Source organism: Mya arenaria, chromosome 11, assembly GCF_026914265.1.
Source record: "Mya arenaria isolate MELC-2E11 chromosome 11, ASM2691426v1".
In the NCBI taxonomy this organism is placed as follows: domain Eukaryota; kingdom Metazoa; phylum Mollusca; class Bivalvia; order Myida; family Myidae; genus Mya; species Mya arenaria.
In genome coordinates, this window is record NC_069132.1 from 16,043,320 (window position 1) to 16,061,384 (window position 18,065).

At 35.5% G+C, this 18,065-nt stretch overlaps 1 protein-coding gene and 1 non-coding gene across 2 annotated transcripts; both read right to left on the reverse strand.

Moving 5' to 3' along the window:
- Nucleotide 1: 1 nt before the first annotated feature.
- Nucleotides 2-13,535, reverse strand: LOC128207345 (uncharacterized). The gene is made up of 20 exons (XM_052910206.1): nt 13,175-13,535; nt 12,840-12,922; nt 12,430-12,550; nt 12,019-12,147; nt 11,653-11,775; nt 11,282-11,400; nt 10,589-10,693; nt 9,328-9,454; nt 8,240-8,441; nt 7,510-7,654; nt 7,132-7,296; nt 6,913-6,980; nt 6,546-6,639; nt 6,327-6,396; nt 5,698-5,926; nt 5,378-5,468; nt 4,482-4,604; nt 4,047-4,159; nt 517-633; nt 2-326 (listed from the first exon to the last, which is right to left on the reverse strand). The coding sequence occupies exons 1-20, from the start codon at nt 13,517-13,519 to the stop codon at nt 208-210; spliced, it is 2,688 nt and encodes an 895-aa protein (XP_052766166.1). The 5' UTR covers nt 13,520-13,535; the 3' UTR covers nt 2-207.
- A 3,722-nt stretch (nt 13,536-17,257) lies between these two features.
- On the reverse strand, nt 17,258-17,339 carry Trnas-gcu (transfer RNA serine (anticodon GCU)). The gene has a single exon. It is a non-coding gene; the product is annotated as a tRNA-Ser (tRNA).
- Nucleotides 17,340-18,065: the final 726 nt, after the last annotated feature.

Here is an 18,065-nt window from a genome sequence, read left to right on the forward strand (position 1 = left end):
ATAAAATGATTCATTTTAAAATGCTAACAATGAAACCAAAAGTGTCCACTTAATACGTAATAATGTTTATTTTGATAAATATTCTCAAGGTTTGCTTGAGATGTTTTATTAAACCTCAATAAAATAAATTGAAAACGATTATAAGCATTCATCATATCCAATTCAATATTTAAACCCTGTGCTTGTTTGTCCGTTAATAGAGTGTTTCTACGCGAGCATCGTCTTCGCCTTATTCTCCTCGCTCCTGTCCTTGAAGTCGATGGTGGTATCAACATCACCTTCCCCATCATATAACTGCTGAAGCAGAACCTCGATCTTCGTCCAACCTGAAATAAGATAGGTGTACGTGTTCATGAAAAAAAAAATCACCTGATGACTTGTCAGGTCCAAGAAAAATGTATAGAAACGATCGCATTGAATTGAGAACGAAAATTACATATATATATTAAATCATGGTGAATATAAATTATGTATATCTGTTTGCTGTGACTAAAATAAAGGGATAATACCACATACCCTTCTTCTTGATGTGAAATCGTATACCGTCAAACTTGTTTAGCGTTGGGATAGAACTCTTTCTCTTATTTACGTACGAGCTGAATGTTGAAAATCTTATTTCGGCGTTACGAAAACCTGACAAAAACATATATAAATACATCAGTAAAATTATATAACTCACTTCACAGTTTAAATGAAAACATTGAGCAATACAGGCCTTCTGTGGTACTGATGGATTCAGTACTGGACACATATCGATGAAATACGGTTTCAGATTCCTGAGACACATTTCAGGTTGAAACCATGGGTTTCACAATAATACAATGAAAACTTCTGGGACAATCCAAGAAGTCAAAAATTCTAAAATAAATCTGTCTAGGTGCACCATGCAAAGGACCAAACAATGAATTAAACACAAACGTATGAACTCCACATACACAATAACAAACACCACAGTACAAATACGCATCAAAATAGTTTTACCGATAAATGATGGGATATCACCTTGGTAAATGTAAATGTATACAAGATACCAGTACGCTTCTGTATACATTACTACTAACATTACCCCCCCCCCCCCCAGTTAATTATTTTGAGTGAGATCAACCATGATCAGTATTTGGTTATACAAAGTGAAAGTCATGATCACACTGCATGTTGGCAAGCCAGGGTAAGATGATACGCAAGTGTTTTCGTCAATCGTGTGCATGTAGATAATTGGAAGTGTTTATGGGTTTAACTTTCAGATATACTTTACCTTTCAAAGTAGTTGTGTATGATTCATGTTAGGATAATAACGGGATAACTTATAAAAGTGATTAGTTCATTCTTTCATTTTTGTTTATGTGTTTTTGGTTTTAATGATAAACATGATGTGTTTTTACATAAGTTAAAAATCGTGTTAAGGAAGTAATGTGACAGGATAATTAGGGCTAAAATGAAAGAGAACTTGACACTAGTTATTTTTATGTATATGACTGTATATGATAGTGTTTGTGCAGAAAGCTGTGATAGACTCATGAGAAATCTGTCAGTAGGCGATTGTAAATGTTACAACAGTCACGAAAATGTTTCTTTATATTGCACAACGAAAGAACATTTGCCTTTAAATGAGCTGAACGAACATTTCTTCGATGATGTTGTCGTCCTTCATCTGTTCGGAAAAGGTGCATGGCGGTCCTTGCTTGACATTGATAAACCTTTTCGCCATGTTGTTGAGCTTCAAGTTGCAGACACTGGAGTTGGTGAGAGAATTACGTCCCAGTTCATTTCCTTGATGAAATCATTGGAAAACTTGACATTTAGAAACTGTAACATTGTCGACATAGAACCTAAAGCGTTCGCCGTCTTGTCTTCGTTAAAGAAACTGGATTTATCTCTGAACAGCAACTTAACATTGCAGAAAGTAACAGATAGTTTGCTAAACTTGACGACACCTCATCTACACACGTTAAATCTTAGTGGCATACATAATGCGAAGCTGCTGAAGTCCGCCAGTTTGCAATATCCGTTTTTCCGAAACCTGAATACAACATACCTGAGAGTTTTAGACATCAGTTGGATAAGAATACGGACTATAGAAGATTCGTTTGAACAAACTCAACATTTACGTGTTTTAAATATGTCCGGGACTAACATGTTTGGCACCATTAACTGCATGTCAACAATGTTGACTCTCCACAGATTAGAGGTGTTGAAGCTCGATAACTGGCCTAGTTTTGCCCGTGCTTCTGAAGGTGCAATGTATCCCGAAGAACCACTTCCTTTTAGAAAACGATCGGAAATATGTCAAAAGTGGCAAAATACAGACGACAGAGGATGCATGCTAGTACCAAGCCAATTGACATCGCTTTTCATGCGATCATCATTGTTGACAGCATTTTTCTGGCATACTTCCAAGGGCTTTTGTATTAATGAACAGAACCATTTAAAATATTTTCTAGCATCGCATGGCCAAACTTCAAACCCTCTGGGACCTTTTTCCGGTTTGAAACAATTGCATTATTTTGATATTTCACATCTAAAGGTTACACCCGATGGACCAGCGGTTAACCCACATTCATTTAACGACATGCCGAAGGTTGAAGTTCTTTTAATTGAAGACTTGAAGCTTCAATATTTTACTGAATATCAGCTATCGACTCTAGTTACCAACATACCACATCTACGAGAGCTTAATATTGCGGCCAACGGTATTATAAAGCTACCCGTGGCATTCATCACAAATAACCCAAACATTCAGCTATTGAACGTTTCCCATAATCGATTGACTGACTTTGACGTAGATATAGCGGGAAATAAAATTCTAAAGACAATTGACTTGAGTAACAACAACTTCAAAACCATCAATCCTCGTTTCATAACAAACGTTATTGCTGTCACCAAAACAAACACACTTTCTGTACTGCTGAATGGAAATCAACTTGATTGTTCCTGTAATGTAATCAGATTTATTTCTGTCCAGAATTTAAACTTTTCCCTTACATGTACCAAAAGTGAAAAATCGTATTTTTTAACTCCCGAAACTGTTCAAACTATCCCAGAGGATATAGAAAATATTTGCAATGAGGAACAAGCCATGGTCTACTGGAAAACATTCCTGATAGCTGGATGTAGCGTTATTGCTCTGGCGGGTATTGCTGTGTTTCTAGTCTGCAAACTGAGACGTAAACAGGCCATTAGCAGTTATACAATAAACTACTGCAGGAATAACACACTGAATCATGCTGTCTTTCTTTCGTATTCATCTGAAGACACGGAGTTCGTTATAGGAAAACTGTATCCAAATCTTAAAAGGAAACTCGAAAAAAATTCGAATGATTTCAACGAAACGATAGTATTTAGCGATAGGAATTTTCAAATCGGTGAATATTTAGATGAAGGGATAACAAAAGCTGTACAAAACAGCTTTGTCACTGTTTGTGTCATTTCTGAACATTTTGTAAGAAGTGAATGGTGTTTGAAAGAGATACGCCAGGCATTGTCATCGAATGTTCCAATTTTACCTGTATATTTAGAGGCTATTAACACTTCAAGTATTCCCAGCTGTATGCTTTCTATTTTCAATTCTCGAGCACGGTTAATGTGGCCAAAGACAGTCGTATCCAGTGAAAACACCACATCAGGATCGTCACAAACAGTTTCAGAAGAGTTAACATCCAGCGAAAGAGAGGCATTACAAAAACTAAGTGAAAGTATATTTTTTCACGTAAAAAATACAGAACATATTAAATTAAGAATGAAGTGATGTAACCGTTGAAATAAAAGTTTCATCTTGTTCGTGAAATATTTTCATCTTCTGCTGTTCATGTTATTATATGGTTTGTCAACTGGCATGGTTTTATTAATAAATAATGTAATGTGCTCCATTTTGATGTATAAATCTTTCATGTACGTGTATATCATCTACGTCCCCCGTCCGTCATTACCGCAATAACACAGGCAACTTATTCAGAGTTTCAAATAGTTTTGAGAAACCATAACCAAAATTGCCGATTAAATCGAAGACCTCGAGTTATTGTAAATAAGTTTAAACGTACGGCAAATACCTCTGGGTGTTGATTTCTCAATCCAAGGGTGGACAGGAGGCAGTTTGATATTATTACCCTCCATTAATTCGGACATCTGCTCATCTGACATTGGCTGTGATATCTCTAAGCCTCTAGAGGGAAAAACATATAAAGTTGTACAGGTAACAGTTCTGTATCAGTTTCGGCTAACTACAACTGTTCATCCAATACGACAAGGGATAAAAATACTCGATTGAAAAACTATATATATGTTATTTATAAGATTGTTAAAAAAATAAAATTGATAAAAATGATTCCAGTTCTGTATCAGTTTCGGCTCACAACAAACTTTCATCAAATTGTTCGACCTTTCTCTACAAGGGACAATAATAGTTTTTTTGATACTCGATTGAAAATTATACAAATGTTGATAAGAATATAGTTTAAGGAAATACGCTTAATTGATTAGCATACGTTTCGGCGTCGATGCCAAGTCCCAGTTCTTTGATCTTCTTCTCGACGGTGGAGTCGACTTTGCCATCCTTCTGTATCGTGTACTCGTACATGAACATGTCCACGATAAACGCCGTCATAATGCTAAAACAGGACAAAAGGTAAAAGAGCACAGTAACAAGTTTGTTATATTGCCATGGAAACTACAAGAAGTTATCCAGCAGCTAGACTATCTAATAGTTACAAATCATTTAATAGAAAAAAAGATACTGCAATGCTGGGCCATGTTTCAATCCGATATCTTGGTCGTAAACCTTCTGCTGCTTAAGAGTGCTCGTGGAAACACGTACAGTTAAGGGCAGAATCTATGTGATAAATGTTCTAACGATATTTCTGTTGAAACGCAGTTAACGCCAAACTGGCAAATGCCTGTAAATTTACAAGCCTTAATGTCTTTATTGAAACAGGCCATATAACGAACTAATCCTTTAACAATAACGAACTTATCCTTTAACCGTAACGAACTAATCCTTTAACAGTAACGAACTAATCCTTTAACAATAACGAACTAATCCTTTAACAATAACGAACTTATCCTTTAACCGTAACGAACTAATCCTTTAACAGTAACGAACTAATCCTTTAACAATAACGAACTAATCCTTTAACAATAACGAACTAATCCTTTAACAGTAACGAACTAATCCTTTAACAATAACGAACTAATCCTTTAACAGTAACGAACTAATCCTTTAACAATAGACAACATTCAAATACAAACCCCGTTTTGAGGCACAAGGCAATGGCCTAATCTACACTGAACAAGAGACACAAACGTTAAAACACAATATACACACGTTCGAACAGCACAAACAGACCACATACGCATAAAAATATGGAATGACTGCACATCTTACTTCATAACGACTACGGTGACACATGCGTAAAAGATGGCGAAGTACGCCCGGGTCGCTTTATTTGTCACTAGCACGAACCCGTTGGTGACAACTGAAATAATAATGAACATAAATTGAAATTAAATTAATTTACTTTTAGTATAATCGACGTATATAAAAATTCAGTAATATATCATTAATTTCGTTAGAATTTAGAATTTACAAGCAATGACAATGTTTTACCGAGTGTTAAAGGTGTGATGCGATACTATTCAAAGTTAAGTGAAATTCTGCCGAATTTAGAAGGAATAATTAAAAAATATAATAAATTATTTCTTTACTGTCCCAGTTGTTATCGAACAAGATAGTACAGAGGACAAGGGTAGCGCTGCCGATGTCGTTAAAATTCAGATAACAATAGTTGCTTTCATGAAAGGCGCTGTCTTTTAGGACTTCGTTTCCGCAGTAAAGCAATGAGGGGTCAGTTGTGTTTGTCGGGATCGAATTGAACGTCTTAATTCTGCCCTTGAACAATTCCAACCCGATGATAGCGAAGATGTAAAATATAATCTGAAATGTGTATAGAAAATAAAATTCGCATCCATACCTCTATTGAAAGGCTGGATTTACAGAATTGTATAAGAAATTATAATAAAAAATAATTTATTCTAAAACTGATCTTATTGAGTGGGTCTTATTTACATTTTACAGACCGTTCCAAGGCGGTACCTAACAATTCTTGATAAACATACCTATTTTTTATTTATAGTATGTATGCACTGTGCTGTTTGTAGAGTTTTGTGCTGTTCTTCTATGTTTCTTGTTTGTGATTGTATGTTCTATGTCTTTGGCGTTTACCCAGTGCCACTAAACCGGGACTATGTTAAAACTTTCTGCTACTGAGCTTGTTTCTGTAGCTTTTTGCATGAATATTCTTTCGGAAGAATAAAACTAATGTTATTTGGCTTACGAAAAGTATGCCGCAATACATCAAAATGGCCAAGGAAATGTTGACTAGCGTGTTTGTTATGATTTTGAATCTGAAACAGAAACAGTTTGATTAACTAAGGAATTCTAACAAAAATCAATACATTATACAATTGTTACACATACGGCGTTGCGCATTTGAATGAATTTGCATTACTCATGCAAATGTGTCGGCGTTAACCGTTAAATAAGAACAGTGTACCTTTGGATTTGAACAAGGAGGCGAAGAATTCGGAATATCCGCATAACCTTGACAGTCTGAGATATTTCTCGCAATACAACGACGCTGGTCTGGTCTATATAAGGATGAGTAAATGTATTAATAACTAGTTTCCATAAAATGAACCGATAAACAATCAATGAACAGAGGATGTTGTTTTCATACTTTGGATGAATATTTTGCTTCCGAATGAGCTTTTTTTTCAGAATGTGCTATACAGTGCAATTAACAATCTGCATCAAGTTCAAAATATACAGTTTTTTTTATCCTGAATTAATTTGTCCAAGGTTTTTTAAATTGTGAAATATAAAGGATAGTTTGAAATTTAAAAAGAAATCTTAATACTAACCTTTCGGAGAATAAGCAGAGCCGATAACGAGAAACACCAAAGCAAGCGACGTTATTGCAACGTCGAACCTGAAATGTTATCCGAAAAGTTATGAACTTAGACATATGACATTTATGACATATTTCAAGTTTCAATTTGAAAAGTGATTATTGTTATGTGTCACTTCACATCAGTATTAAATCAATTTATTTATTCATAAAAGTCATATTAAATTCGTACCAATTGCTTGAATCTCGAAAGTACTGTTTAGGCCCGAACGTGTACACCTTGAGTAATATCTCAATGCTAAAGAGTAGACAGAAAGGCACGGATTCCCCTTCCACTGCGAAACCAATCAGGAATATCTCAATCAGAACTATGATATCGTACATCAGTTTGAAAAACCTGTAAATAATTACATATCGAGAAGTTCTCATTTTTTATGAGAAGAAATGAAACGATACAATCAGGATTTATTGCTGAAGGTCATTACATATATGTTATAAACAGAATTGCGAATATTTAAAGCCATTAAATTTATTTAGCATAATAATTTGTATATACTATACATAAATTTAAACAATAAAAAAATAAGAAATGTATTGATTAATTCCTTACACGCTATCTACAAATGACCTCAAGTATTCACTGGGCCTCGAGTTGTATAATTGAGGAACTACTTTCTCCAACCAAGTTATCCGGTCTTCAACTTCAGACACAGGAACATTGAGAAGATCGGCGACATTCATAAACTCGCGCCGACCTGAACGGAAGAAATTCTTTGATTAAATATTTAAGGTCGCTGCTAAATCAAGTGTTACATAAACGATTGAAGATAAATTAAATAAGCAATAATTTTCGTGAAAAGGCTGTCGGTTTAATTGTTTTATCATAATACTGTTATCATTCGGAACTCCTCGGCCATTTTTCATCAAAAGCAATCTCGGATGTATTTGGACGGATTGCAATGTCAGAAGTCTTTACGTTTTAACTACGCTGCAAGTAGATCGCGCAGTAATTTCAATTTAGCAGTTAAACTTGATCACTTTATTCTTGGGAGTCTGAATAATTTATTCAATAATTCGCTGCACTGGCAATCATTTTAAACTAATATACAAAGTACACGTTAAATACTACAATTAATCAATACTCTTATTTATTTTTATGAACTACTTCTACTGATGTAACGGCATACATCCGATGTTGTTTTCGATGCAAAATGGCCGAGGAGTTTCCAATGTACTGTTAAAAATCGTCATTGTTAAATACTTACGAGTTTAAATACAATGTGAAAACTGTTGTGTTTTTTTAAAGAAAAAAATGAGCCAGAGAATATGAGAGTGTTCACCTATATGACCAGATCTGTCCATATCCAAAATCAACATGAGAAGATCGACCTGGTTCTTCGAGAGGCCCGGTTTTGCGAGCCCCATGAGGCGCTTCCACGTGCGATAGGTAACCATTTCCATTCCATTGTGGTCAATCTTGATCACATCGAACGCCTGTCCTAGCTTCTTTTTCTTCTCTCGGGAACTGCGTCTAATTTCGTTCTACAAAAACGCCCCGAGGTTAAAAAGCCATTACATTAACTGATTTACCGTCATACCCCCACGCAAACGTAACATATTCATCTGTATTTTCATTCAATATGAAAAGTGAATTATTTACAAAACAGTGTTGAACAGGTTTACATGACAAAATAAAGTTCACCAGAAAGCAATCGTTTCGTTATGAAATGGTAAATTTCCAAAAATGCTAATTACATGTGTTATAAACGCCAAGTATGTTTACTGAGAAAGTGTTGAGTTACTGTAGTTCATAGTAAAAAGTACATCATCGGCGTAAAAAATATATCTTTTAAATAACCTTTGGATTCACGCCTAAAGTTTCACACTACTCAAATCGTTAAAAGTGTAAAAATAAAAAAAATAAGCACAACAAAATGCAAGAAAAATTAGAGAAAAAATATCGCTAATAGAACACTTGTGACGGCTATCTAGTCCAAGTTACTTCCTCTGAAAGTTGACTCACAGTATTGACGTTTAATATTGATTTCTAGATTTGTTAAGGCTATTATCGCAAACAGTTTTATCTGGTTAATTCTGATTCTTTGTTTTTTCTGTGAGCTATTTCAATTTCTGAACAGCAACTGAAGGGACTCGCTCATGTTTTTAAACCAAAAATTAGTTTTCCCAGCAAAGCATCTGAATGCATTATTTTATCACTAGTTAAGTCTATGATACTAAAATTGCAGAAAAAATTAAATGACAGTATAACAAAATATTTCAGTTTAAGTGTGGGGGGGGGGCAGTAAAGTCAAGATTTTTTTAGAAAACCGAAGCCTTAACCACAAGGCCACACGGTAAGAAAAACTTAAAATATCCATCCGTGGAACACTTGACGTTATAGGTTTCCACAACTGCATTACTGGTTTACCTTCATGTTCTCGTTGTAGCTATGGTAAGCGACGGCGAGGAAGACGTTGAGCAACATATAGAAGCACACCACGATGTAAACAGAGAAGAAGATGCAGTAGAAGCGGCTCTTTGTTAGCGCTGGGATCCTAACGTCAAAAATGTTTCATTAACCAATCAATAAACAAGTCGATATAGAGGAAGAAATCCATTGTTTGATCAATAAGTAAACGAATCAAGCAATAAATCGAATATTTTTTTATGAAATTCGTTTTGCTTATATAATTTCATATATTTAAAATAGTGTTAAGCAGAATGTACAATTTATCACATGCTTATCCTTAATTTCTGTGTAATATACCCATTACGAATAGTTTTCATCTGACACATGTGTAAGATAACCTATCAGACTATTCTATTGGCTAGACCTATCACACGTGACCTAGATATCCCTCCGCATTGTTTGTAATTAAAATGGCGTCTACTAGTCTGCCAGTTTAATCAGTTGTCGTTTACGATAAACACAAAAACGAATGCCGCAGCAAAGGCTTCTCAGTACACATTCCAGCGGCTTGAACAACATGTTCACTGGAAAAATTCTTGGTGGAACTTTCAACATCATGTACCGCTTCGCCATCATAATCTGCATGTTATGATTTACACCATGAAAATGCCACATAATCATCGCAGAAAGCGACAGCGAATAACTTTTAAATCCGTGCACACAGAAAAACTTGACAGACCTATGTAGGTCACAAATTGCATCAATACATGTACTCTCAGTGTGACGTCATCAAATTATGTACTTTTAGTCATTGTTTTTTGTTCGTTATTCATGTTGTTGGATTTTTAACTACTCATTTTTATCTTTGTGAATTGTTAACGGCTTAATCAGAATTAAAACTTGAACTTGAAACTTACAACTACTTGCTATTTTGTCATTTTCATTTAATACTTTTTCCATTGCGCATCGATGACATTCCTCTCGGAGTACATTGGCTGCCAAACAACGGGTTCAGAAAGTGTTACTAAATTGGTAATATCTTTAAAACGCTGTTTTAAGCATGTGATAAAAACTATCTGACACTCGTTGTCATTTATTTCAAGATTTCATTATACTCGTCCATGAAATTTGTTGGTCTGCACGCTTACTTACAAATTTCATGAACTCGTTTAATAAAATCTTGAATTAATTGATAACAAGTGCTAGATCCTATATAATATGGTTAATTATTGAGTATTTTCAACATTTTCCGTTGTCCAATGCATGACCTAACTCTTACGTGACGTCTGGATTATTTGAGGTGGTGACGAGGACATATAGTTCCCACACACATTCGAAGTACGTCTTGAAGTACGGCCGTCCGTCCGGGAACTGCATGTCCGACCTGAGGGCGAAACGGAACAAGGTACAAATATTCTTAGCAATGTTCAATAGCAGCAATGTTCAATTTTGTCCAACCTTCTTTATCTCCATTCTCTTACTGGTTCAGTAAGTATTTCCGGATTCGTTTGGAGGTTTTTCATATGTATATTTGCAAGGTTACTTCAAAGGGGTTCTCACATGTGTAACCACGGGTCACAGAAAAGATATGAAAAAGTTTCTTAGCCTATAAAGAACTATCCTATTTTCTGCTTCTACACACGTGAAATATTTTAGATTTGCTTGTATTTTAATAATGCACTCCTTGGCCACAATTTCAACTTGACGGAAATTTGAAGAACGACGCAACGCTGAAATTGCGACTACAATGTTAAATAAAGTGCCTGTTATGAATGGGTATAGTGGAAACGCTTTTATCATATGTCCGAATCATTGTTTTTTTCCAAAATTCCTTACAGAACCAGTATATCAAATTCGCTGGATGACATCTGCTAGTGTTAATCACTTGTTCCGTAATGTGTGAATTTCTCGTTATTTCCTCAGTTTCCTCTCAAATTATTCGTTGCATCTTTTATTTTATACTAAAACTTACCTTGACGAAAAGATCTGGAGGGCTATTACAGCGAAGACGAAGATGAAGAAGTAGAAGAGAACTATGACGTGAATGATTTCCTTAATGGTCCGCCGCATATTCCTCCACGCTCTTCGAATCTGCGAGAAGGACGAACATTTGCGAGGAATAGTTAGGTCTCGGCAACCGAGTATTTTTCTCTATCAGTTTAAACTAAACTCCCGGCAAAGTGAAAAAGAATGTTTATGCAAATTTTGTTACTATCGGACACATACACTTGCATATGGAATGATGACACGTTATTGACACTAATTGAGAAAACAATCCGTCCTGTAAAGCCATGAAACAATGACAAATACACCAGCTCCGACGATTAAGAATCGTGTGCGTACCTGTCTGCCGTCGGAGAAGTTGACAAGGACTAGTGGCCGGAGGATACGGGAAAACCGGACATGATGTCCGTTCGGGACTGCCCTCAACCAGATAAGATACACTATCATGTCTACCACAATCAACTGTAAAGTTATATAATTGCTCGTTTATTTATTTTATGAGCATATGTGGGCTGTTCCGAGTCGAATTTGATGCCGCTCAAGGTATTGTGGGGTCATAAGAAAGTATCGATACTGAGGTCGAAGGTAGAACAGTTACACCTTCACAACTTTATATAACGTCCATACCATCATAATACAATTATATTGGAAATAACATTGTGCACGTACTGCATATAACACCGACTATACAGTATGTATACTGACCGCAATGATGGCGATGATGCAGATATTTTTCAGGTCCCTGAAGAAGCGGCTAGTTCTTCGCCAGTGATAGTGGTGGACTGTACGGATGATGAAGTAGATAAGACACAGCGCTTCTACAGGCATCGTCACCTGCGGTACAGAGGGCCGCACATTTTTAGCGATCATAAAAGCAAATATTTTATTGAGACATAATAAAACTATGTGACGCTATTAAAGCTTTCATAGCTAACTTATCTTAATACTTCTATAATTATTAATTAATTATTTTATTTGCCTTTGATACAATATATACAGCGAGGGCAATTCAATTTGAATACACGTTCAAAATGCTTCCAAAGGGAACACAAAAACATGTTAATGAATAATTCTGTATAAATAATAATTATATTGTTTATCTTGTAGACACATTACGTGTATGGGTAGACTTAGGGCGGGGTCGGCTGGCTCCTCGAATATCACAAGGGACAAGTTGATGGAGATGGCCACATATAGCAGATACGTCAACGGCCAGCCCTTGTACAGGTTGTAAGACCTGTGAGAAGACACAAACGTGACGTCATAGTGCTAAGTGTGAGATTCTAGTGTTTCAATAATACAAGGAAAATACATAAACGAGCAAAGTAGACCAAAACTCAAATAATTATAAACCCTCTTTTGCCAAGGTAGTAACTATGTTGCCTAAAATGTAATATTTTTCGGGCACTACATTTTTCTTCGACTTATAACATTACGGTCATATGCAAGATGCTAGCGAATTATGCACATGACCAACCCAGATTGACCTGTTAAAATTATTATGCTTTTATATAAACACCGACTACCTGACGTATCTCGCTTCCGTCTTGATGTCCACGGTGCGACCCTCCATTGCGTCGTGGACAAGAGTGGCCGCAAAACGCAGCTCCTAATTGATTTAAAGGCGAGTGATAAATCGTTAAACATGCACCAAAAATGGAATGAAAATCACAATCGTAAACGAGAAAATTATGTTGACGTGCGTTATACAAATACTTATGCCATAGTATATACATATCGTAAGACGGGTCCTTCAGAAGTTTCTTCAAAGACAAAATATATTTTTGCTATCAGTAGGTTATCTGAGGTCAGACATTTACAAGTTTAAAAGAATGCTTTCATGGACGCATTTGATAGTTACCTCGTCACTGATCATCTTTTCGCTGCCTAACATCTCTTTCCGGTGAAAGGTGCTCTGTGGCTGCAGGTACTTCGAGTAGCGGAAGTCGTCGTCCGTCACCGCCTCCGCCATTGCCGGTTCACAGAAGCGCGCATCCTTTCGGTGAAGCGTCACCGGTTCATCATCTTTATTCTCGTCCGTTGTGTCAATAACAATTGTTGGGATCTCTTTGTAATAATTACGAGTTGGGTTTTCTCCAGTTATATGATTTAAAGGAATATCTTCTATTTCAAGGTCATTTTCAGTAAATGAAACAGTTTTAATGGCCCCAGCAGCACTGGCGGCTTGTGGATCTAACGTCGACATTGCAAATAAATAAACATATCCACTCACACATTAATACTCAGTCCAAATTTTACCAGAAAATTGGTCAAATTTAAGACGAAAACTGATACTTCCTTATTCATATTGATATTGATATTGATTTCATCTTTCATGGCATATCAGTGCTGAAATCTTTTCTTACAGCAAGACCGGAAATTTTCTCTCGTTATTAGGAAATAAACTTGGGGCAGTCGCATCCTTAATGTGCCACGTTCTTACATTAGTTTGCGTTATTAAAATTTTAACAAGATTTGACAATTTGAATATAATTAATTAATAAATAGTTCTTAATCAAGATATTCTAATGCATATGTTATCAGTATTCTTTGTATTGTCACGTTGTGTGTTCTTGTTACGTTTCTGTTAGGCCTTAGAGGGACTCGCTCATGGTTTTTGGAAAAAATATTTATTAAAGTATACATAAGTATTTTGGTTTTAGTGGGAATACGAGCGAACGCCGCTAACGTCAAGAAAGAAATAGAAAACAGGACTTAAATACAAAAAGTGCTGGATAGGTTGACCTCTGGACAATGCATTGAAAACATCACGTAATAATGTCAATCGACCAATGGCGCACTTCGAATCGCTCATAGCCATTATTAACGCTAATTAAAACTGTGGTATGCAATGACGATTTTTGAGCAAATACAGACATTTGCTGGAGGGTTCTAGCTCTTGGTATCTAAGTTTTAACACTCCTTATGATTTGCCACACTTTATTTCGTCATACAAAAATGCATTTAACAAAAACATGAGCGTGCCCTTTAAATTTGTGTTTCCAAACGTAAACAAGTCAAAAATACGACAATACCGCATCAAACATCAAACATTATTACTCAAACAACAGGCAATACCAATTCTGGAAAGCACTCTAACATCAAATATAAATACAATCACCAAGATCAACGCTGGACAACACCCCCTCATCATACATAAATATCACTATAACCAACCGTAGACAACACTCCAACATCAAACATAAATACAATCACCAAGACCAACGCTGGATACCACCCCTACTTAAACATAATTCAATCACCAAGACCAACGCTGGACAACACCCCCACTTCAACTTAAATACAATCACCAAGACTAACGCTGGATAACACCCCCACATCAAATATAAACACAATTACCAAGACCAACGCTGGACAACACACCCACTTCAACTTAAATACAATAACTTAGACGAATGCTGGAGAACACCCCAAAATCAAACATAAATACAAAAACACGAACCAACGCTGGACAACACCCCCACATCAAACATTAATACAATCGCCCAGACCAACGCTGGACAACACCCCCATATTAAACTTAAATACAATCACCCAGACCAACGCTGGACAACAACATCACTTCAAACATGGCGGACCCAGGTAGTATTTGTATTCCCAGCACATTCTGCGTTCTTAATGTTTCCAGCATTTAACCAAGTGGTTTGTTTTCATTAATTTTTTTCTGGACACTTTCCCTGAAAGTTTTTCTTTGGTGTGATAAGTAATCGTCTTTTCTTGTCAGTAAAATATTTGAAAACAATTACAAACAAGAAAAAAGTTGGTGCATAGCATCAAGCCGGCGCAATGAAATTAGAAGAAATACGTGCATTCAGATAATCAAAAATGGTTATTATTTCAATGATGATATTTTTTTTATGATTGTGTACATATGCTCGAAGAACATTATGGTTAATAACATTGTAACAATAGTTTAAGCCCGGAATTATAGATATTCTGTTGTTGTTGTTTTTTCCGTTAAAACTAAATTATAACAAAAATATACATATGTTTCTTCGGAAGAAATAGAGTCAATGGTCTAATACATAGATTTCAATAGCATGGAATTCACCTTTTTTGTACCGGCATGTTATGTGAATTCCTTGCTTTATATTGTGTATAAGTTTTTGTAACACATTTCACTCAAAGGAGTATATAGAACGGGGATAAAAATTCTATACTTCAAGAGGGAATTATCTGGAGTTTATTCTTTCGAATGATATTTTCAAAACAAACAATTAAGCTCAAGGTTAATTTTTCAAAACTCGGCATTTTTGCTGTCACCAAGGGAGATTACTGCGTAGGAGGTTTACAAATATAAAGGATATTGTAATAGTACTGTGTAACCTTCATCTATTTGGTAGAGTTGATATCAATCGGAACACCTCGGCCTGTATCTATCTCGGAGATGGGCGAGTTGTTATGATTGAGTTGGTATTTAAAATCTAAATTTTCAAAATGATAAGCAGGGCTATTATAATTTAAGGTTTCATTATCAATGTAAAGTTTTATAAAACATACTAAACTTAATATTTTATCATGCAACGTGGAAACTATTGAAAGCATTAAAGCATTGTTCTGCAATTTATGAACTAGTCCCTTAGTTGGAATATTTCTAAAGTAATATCAAATATAGTCGGCGCCCTTCTGGGCGCCGACTAATCATCTTGGAATTATACATCATACTATAACAGAAAGAATTCTTTAAACTCCTCTATATATGGCACATTAGGTAGAAAATGATCATCTAGCGGGCTCTCATAACCGGCCATTTACCATATATTGTTCTTCAACACTGTCGGTTTCCTAAAGTCATTGTTTCCATGTTGGTGTCACAGAATTTTTATAAAGAAGTAGATAATGAGTGATGATTCCATTTTATTGAAATTTCGCAAAGCGCGTGAAAATCTTGCTGGACAAACTGGATTTATTCGACGAGGATGAGATTCGAACTCACGCGAGGAGACTTAAAATTCTAAGCAGTCCATCGCCTACCTCGTCGTTATATCATGTTAGAATACATCATATAATTGACATACAAACAGTACCAATGTATAATATAGAGTATCTTTTCGTTTTTAACCATATATCATTTAAAAAGGTAGATAATAAAGGGTTCATTCTAATTTAATGAAACTTTTCATAAAGCACATGGAAATATTGCAGGCGATAAATTCGATTTATTCGACGAGGGTGAGATTCGATCTCAGGCGGCGAGACCCAAATGCATATGCACTCCTCGCCTTAGCCACGTGGATCTTATTGTGTGAGATTTGAAGATTCTTTGACTCGTTTTTTCCTTATGTTAACGATTGCTTCGATTTCGAAGTAAAATGTTCCGACGAGGATGATATTCGAACTCACGCGGGGAGACCCGCCACTACGTCGTTGTATCATGTTAGAATACATCATATAATTGACATAGAAACAGTACCAATGTATCATATAAAATATGTCGACTGGAGTGTTTCCTGAATAAATGAAACATTTCATAAATATTGCGTCCGTTTATTTTTTTCTTTCATTTTACACATTGATTGAGTGTAAGGTGAAAACCTTTTTTTATTTCCCTTCCCTCAATTGACCATTGTCAATGTTAAGTTCTTCGAATAAAAAAAAGCTGTCGATGAGGATGAGATTCGAACTCACCCGGGCTGTCCGCAAGAAAAGAACATTCCATCGCCTTAACCACACGGCGACCTAGTGGTATTATCCATATTGAGTACCTCATATAATTCTGATAGGCATCGCACCATTGTGCAATAGATAAACAGGTATATACTGGAGTGTTTCCTGAATAAATTTCGCATAAATTACATTTATAGTGCGTCGATTTCAATCCTTTTCACTAATATAAAATATTGTGTGATTTCTGAAAAGTCTTTTTTTTGTTTTCCTTACTTATATTTTGTCTATGTTAGATCTTCAATATAAAAAAATGGTTCGACGAGGATGAGATTCGAACTCACGCGGGGAGACCCCAATGGATTAGCAGTCCATCGCCTTAACCACTCGGCCACCTCGTCGCTATTTCCATACGGAGTATCTTATATAATATAGATAAAATACCATTGTGCAATAAAAACATATGTTGATTTAAGTTGTTCCTTCTTTATTTGCACATTTCATAGATATTGCGTTGAATTAACCAATGATGAAATTATATGGATATATATATTTATTTCGGTAAACAATGTTTACAACATGGAAACAGTATGCATGTGTAAAATCAAGCATAAGTTTAAAGACCATGTCAACAACATTATACATAAAGGATATCAGAGACAATATATTACTATTCCCTTATTTTCATTGTGATCTTTTCGTTTTTAACCATATATCATTTAAAAAGGTAGATAATAAAGGGTTCATTCTAATTTAATGAAACTTTTCATAAAACACATGGAAATATTGCAGGCGATAAATTGGATTTCTTTGACGAGGATGAGATTCGAGCTCAGGCGGTGAGACTCAAATGCATATGCACTCCTCGCCTTAGCCACGTGGATCTTATTATGTGACATCTGTGCATGGGTGTAAAAACAAGCATAAGTGTAAAGACCATGTCAACTACATTTTACATAAAGGATATCAGAGACAAAATACTATTATTCCCTTATTTTCATTTTGATATTTTCGTTTCAAAAAATATATCATTTAAAGAAAGTAGATAATGAGGGTTGCATTCTAATTTAATGAAACTTTTAATAAAACACATGGAAATATTGCGGGCGATAACAGGATTTCTTTGA